At 37.0% G+C, this 5,978-nt stretch overlaps 1 protein-coding gene across 1 annotated transcript; it reads left to right on the top strand.

Annotated features, from left to right (window-relative positions):
* The first annotated feature begins 4,001 nt into the window (after positions 1–4,001).
* On the top strand, positions 4,002–5,592 carry LOC112089949. The gene is made up of 2 exons (XM_024160821.1): positions 4,002–5,093; positions 5,489–5,592. Exons 1-2 carry the CDS (start codon positions 4,145–4,147, stop codon positions 5,494–5,496), a joined length of 957 nt encoding a protein of 318 aa, XP_024016589.1. The 5' UTR covers positions 4,002–4,144; the 3' UTR covers positions 5,497–5,592.
* The last annotated feature ends 386 nt before the right edge of the window (positions 5,593–5,978 follow it).

Below are 5,978 nucleotides of genomic sequence, written 5' to 3'. Positions count from 1 at the left end.
AATATCGTATAATCGTCGTAATATATTTATTATTTATTTAATAAATCGTCATAAAATAATATATAACAATACGACCCAACTACGAAGATATATTCGTTGTATATTATACGACGAAGATACATCGGTATTTTACGACGATTTTACGTCGAATAGAATGAAGAATAGTACGACCGAATTACGACGATGTGTTCGTCGTATATTATACGACGAACCTACGTCGGTTATTTACGACGATTTTACGATGTTTACGCTGAAAACCAAATCGAGGCAAATCGATATAAAGTTGTCGTAATTATTATGACGCTTTTACGACGTCTTCTTTACAATGATTTTTAACCATCCTAGATGTACGACGATTTTACGACAAAATATCGTTTACGACGATGCATTTACGACGGTTTACAAACCGTCGCAAGTTAGTCGTAATAGGGGTTTTACAACGAAATTACGATGGTTTCGGCCATTGTAAAAGGGTGTTTTTCTTGTAGTGGCACCTAAGCACTGTAAGACAACAAAAACCAACGACCAGTTATAACCAAAAACTTAGACAATTACAATACATATAAAAAAATAAGAAGAATCATGTATACAAATATTTCTTTCTGATCGTCTTTGCCTTTTCTTCTTCTTCCTCTTATTTATCTTTCGGTTTTCTGATTCCTCATCTTTTCTTTCTCTTCTTCGTCGTTTTTGATTTCTACTTCTTCTTTCTCTTCTGATTTGTCTTTTCCCTCGTTTTCTCCTTCTTTGTTCAATTCTTCTTCATATTGATTATCTTTCAGTTGTTTTTTCTTTGTATTTTCCTTATACTTTTTATTGTGTTTGATCGATTCTTTCCCCGACTTTTTCCTTCTTTTTTCGGGGTTTTACTTGTATTCTTCTTTCTTGTCCCATTTCAATGCATTTTTCTTCTTTCTCTTTGAATTTTTCTTCTTCCTCTTTTCCATCAAATTCATTTTTCTCTTCTTCCTCGTTTTTTCCTTTTTCTTCTTCATCGTCTTTGACTTCTACTTCTACTTCTTCTTCTTTGACTTCTTCCTCTTACATATTTTTCACTCTTCTTATCCCTCATCTTTTTCTTCATCATCTGTCTCCCCGACTTTTTATTTTGATTTTTCTTCATCTACTCTTTGCCCTCACTCTTCATTGTATTCGTCTTTTCAGAATGATTATTATTCCAACTTATATTTTCTCTCATCACTATATTCTGATTCGTTTACTTGAACAGACAATGGTTTCGTCTCTCTCTCCCTCCCTCTCCCCCTCTTTTTGTATCTCTTTCTCTTCCCCTCTCTCTCCATCTCTTTCTATCCCCCTCTCTTTGTATCTCCCTCTCTCTCTCCCACTCTCTTTGTATCTCCCTCTCTCTCCATCTCTCTCTCTCTCTCTCTCTCTCTCTCTCTCTCTCTCTCTCTCTCTCTCTCTCTCTCTCTGCCTATCTATATTCATAACTTAGATCTCCTTAGGTTTTCCCTTCTTTTTCTTCTCTTTAAATAAATGATAAATTCTACAATATAACTTTAGCCTTATCTTCTCAGCTTCTCCTTCTCTCTTTTCTTCTCTTCTTTACCTTCAAGACTTCGTCATCTCTTTTTTCCACTTTTTCATATCAATCACACATTTCTTTGTCACCCAACTATCTTTCCTCGTTTCACACATTGTTTTCTTTAGCTTCTGTGTTTTCATCACGCATTTCAGTCATGGGGCTCAGACCCGTTTTAGTATTGTCGAATTCAATGTCTGAGTGTTCAATCTCTGTTGGCTCGTGTTTAAGTAAAGAGAATAAACACCAGAATAACCTTACAAATAGGTAGGTTTGCTAGAATGATGTCTTACCCTTACATTGCTGCTGTAGTAACCTTACCACGAGAGAAAAGACGGTGTAACCCTTGACAATTTTTAAAACATGTTTTTACTTATTTCAAAATTTAATTTCGTAAATCAAAAAAAAAATATATATATTAAAAAAACAGAAAATCGTTTTAATAACTTTTCAAAATTAGAAAATTGTTTTAATAAGATTTTTAAAATAAAAAAAATTCAGATCTCGTCCTTGTCAAGCAAAGAAAAACCCTAGAAAGAAAAGAGGCGATGGTGATGGCGAAATCGAGGTCGAGACCGAACTTTACGGTTTTTCCGGTGGTCTGGTTCTTCCGTGCTTCTTCCGTTCTTCTTATCGGCGGCATCTGCATCTCTGGTAAGCATCATTTTAATCTTTGGTTCGTTTTACAGTAATTCTGAAAGTTTTTGTTTCGTTTTTTGAAAGCTTGTTCTTTACCGTGGATGTTTCAGTCGAAGACAACAACCAGGAGAAGAGTAAAGGGAAGTTTTGTAACCCTAATTTTTTTTGGTATTGCAGGAAGCATTCGTTCGGCGGTGGTTTCATCAAAGGATTTGTGAACCTACGAGCGTCGAAGAGTTTTCTGGTGAGGTTTATAATTTGTTGTATCAAAAATTCTCCAAAAATTACATGCATATGTGGTAGAGTAATTTTTGGTATATAATAGAGTTATTTGTCGTCTATGGTAGAGTTATTACATATGTCTGGTAAATATTATGATTATATATAATGTAGTAGAGTTGTTTGCTTGAGATTGATTGGTTTGGTTTCATTTGCAATAGAAATTTGTCAATTGTTTATGTTCAGTTGGTATGGTAGAGTTATTACTTATGTTTGGTAGATTTGTTTGTATAGATATTGTAGACTTGTTTAGTAGAAAGAACTATATGGTAGACTTGTTTAGTAAAAAGAACTATACGGTAAACTTGTTTTTAATTCTCAAGAATTAAGTTTTTTATGATAACGGTAGACTTGTTTTCTTATGTATGGACTTGTGTTAAATATTTGGTTTTGTGAACAGATGAGATAGACATTCCGAAGAAAAAGGTACACATCTACGACCCCATTTCATCAACATATCCAGAAAGGAAACTCAAAAAGGAGGTGAAGGCATACGCGAGGATGATCCTATTGTTGCTTTGTCAATGTTTTCCTGACGAGTGGAAACAAGACCAAACCTTTCACACCTATGTCATGAAGGATATCCCTCAAAACAATGAAATTGGCGATTGTGGGGTGTATACCTTGAAGTTTATTGAATGTTTGGCTCTTGGATCTCCCATGGATGGCATTAATGATGACATATTTGCTACGATATGGATGAAATATGTGGCAGAGATTAAGGACGAGTTACCAGAAAAATGGTTTAGGCAAACCCTTCAGCTCATAGATTAAGGATTGTACCTTGAGAGGACCATTTTCTTGTTGTAGTGTTGTTGGTGGTTATTTGCAATTTATTTTTGTAGATTGGTCGCATGGACTAACTTTTAGTAAAAAGAGTCCCAGTTTTCTGATTTTCATAGGAGATTTGAGGTGTATCTAAAGGAATAATGCCAATTGGGATCAGAATATGACTTTTACTAGAAAGAGTCCCTGTAAACGTGGAAGGAGATGCATCACTTACATGTTTTCTTATTCCTTTCGATACACCCAATCAAGAGAGATCATTATATTCAATATTGAGCTCTCTCATCAGAGGTGTCCGTACAAGTCCGTACAGATCCGTACAAGGTCACCATTTGGAGTTGCTTCTTCATCAAGTAACCTAGAGAAGCCTTTCTCTTCTTGCATTATCTTGTATCACCGTTTAAGGAAGGAGAGAAAGGCGCCCCACAGCTGGATCTTATCCTCTCATGACCGTTGGAAAAGTAGCTTTACTTTTTGCTTTTGCTTTTGCCTTATTTGGACTATAGCTTAGGTATCTTAGGAGCATATTCTCTTTGCCTTTTACTCTATATAGCTGTATACATCTGTAAAGGTCTTTTCTAAGAAATGAGAATCATCTCTTTCTCACCAACCTCTCTCTATTCTCTCTTCATTATCGGATTCTTCTCTAATCTCTCAACACAATCTCTCTTAATCTCTTAATCATCTTATTAATCCGCTGTAATCATCTATTCTCTCATGGTATCAGAGCCAGGTTGCTGAATCTGGTGGCTTATTTCTCTTGTTTTCTCTCTAATCTCATCTCCAAAACCGCTTGTTCTGTGTTCTAAACCCAGAAAACGTCCGTACAACCCCTGTTCTTGCGAAAGACTCAAACTTTCTCTTCTTTCTCTGTTAATCTGTGTTGCTACTGTTGCTATGGAGGGAAACAAAGCTCAGGCTCTACCTATTGTTCTCAAAGGAGCAGACAACTATCTGCTTTGGGCAAGAACAGCTAAGGCTGTGTTGTGTGGAAGGAAGCTATGGCATCATGTTGAAGATGCCAAGAGTGGCGAATCCAAGGAGGGAGCAAAGAAGCCGGCTGTGACTGATTCTGATGAGTGGTATCAGGAAGACCAGGCGGTTCTAGCTATTCTCCATGGTGCTTTGGATATCCCTGTGTTGGAATCTTACTCCTATTGTGAGAGTGCAAAGGAGTTGTGGGATACTTTGAAGAATGTGTTTGGAAACACATGTAATCTCACTAGAGTTTTTGAGGTTAAGAAGGCAATAAACAGCCTCCACCAAGGAGATCTGGACTTTAACACCTTCTTTGGTAGATTCAGATCTCTTTGGGCAGAGCTTGAGATGCTGAGACCAGCCACTGTTGATGCTGAGACTCTTAATGAAAGAAGAGAGCAAGATAAGGTCTTCGCTCTTCTCATGGTCCTGAATCCAACTTACAATGATCTGGTGAAGCACATGCTCAGATCCAAGACTCTACCAAGCCTGGAGGAAGTTTGCTCTCAGATCCAGAAGGAACAAGGCTCTTTGGGTCTCTTTGGTAACAAAGGAAGTGACTTGGTGATGGCTAACAAGAGTGAAGCTGTAGCGGCCAACAAGGGTTCTTATGGTGGTGAGGAGCGTGAAGTGTGGGTATGTGAGCACTGTAAAAAGAAGGGTCACTTGAAGAACAAGTGCTGGATTTTGTACCCACATCTCAAGCAAAGCCGCAAGGACCAGAGGAAGCCAAGGGCGAATGAAGCTCATGCTCATGAGGAGGCTGGTCCCTCAGACCGTGAGAAGGAAGGTGTTGCTATGAGGGCCTCAGCTGAATATGTGAAGAAATCAGACCTGGATGCTCTCATTAAGGCTCTTAAAGAGTCTGGTAAACCGATTAAAGCCTTTAGCTTTCATGCATTACACAATCACAACTTGACTAATCAGATCGCTAATACTGTTGTGCATGATCATTCTTTAGAAAATCATTCTGCTAATCATGCCTTGAAAAGTGATAAACCACTTATTGTTGATTCTGGAGCTAGCCATCATATGATTAGTGATGCTAAACTGATTAGTAACATGAAACCTGCATTAGGAAATGTGATTATTGCTAATGGTGAAAAGGTTAAGATAGAAGGCATTGGTGATCTTAAGCTATTTGATAAACAGTCTAAAGCATTTTACATGCCCTCATTCACATCTAACCTGTTGTCTATTAAGAAAGCAACTACTGATCTAAATTGTTATGCTATATTCAGTCCTAATGAGGTTTTCTTTCAGGATATTGAGTCAAGTAAGCTTCTCGGACAAGGAATAACGAAGGATGGTCTTTATGTTCTAAAAGATACTGAGCCATCCTCTTTATCTAATGCTTTTGTCTTTAGTTCTGCTGTTGAGAATAATGCTTTGTGGCATGCTAGATTAGGTCATCCCCATCATAGATCTTTGAACTTGATGTTGCCTAATGTTAAATTTGAAAACAATGCTTGTGAGGCGTGTATTTTAGGCAAACATTGTAGAACTGTCTTTCCTAAATCATCTACCATATATGAGAACTGTTTTGATTTAGTTCATTCTGATGTGTGGACCTCTCCTTGCATGTCTAGAGAAAATCATAAATATTTTGTTACCTTTATTGATGAGAAGTCTAAATACACTTGGATAACATTGTTGCCATCTAAAGATAGGGTGCTAGAGGCTTTTATGAACTTTCAAAAGTATGTAACTAACCATTATAATGCTAAGATCAAAGTGTTTAGATCAGATAATG

The sequence above is a fragment of the Eutrema salsugineum genome, unplaced genomic scaffold (assembly GCF_000478725.1).
Source record: "Eutrema salsugineum unplaced genomic scaffold, Eutsalg1_0 scaffold_11, whole genome shotgun sequence".
NCBI classification, from domain to species: Eukaryota; Viridiplantae; Streptophyta; class Magnoliopsida; order Brassicales; family Brassicaceae; genus Eutrema; species Eutrema salsugineum.
Note: the sequence above shows the minus strand (reverse complement) of the source record. Positions and strands in the feature narration are given on the sequence as shown.

Excerpts from the sequence above, each read along its gene's own strand:
- LOC112089949 (XM_024160821.1), top strand. The coding sequence starts at position 4,145 with ATGGAGGGAAACAAAGCTCAGGCTCTACCTATTGTTCTCAAAGGAGCA.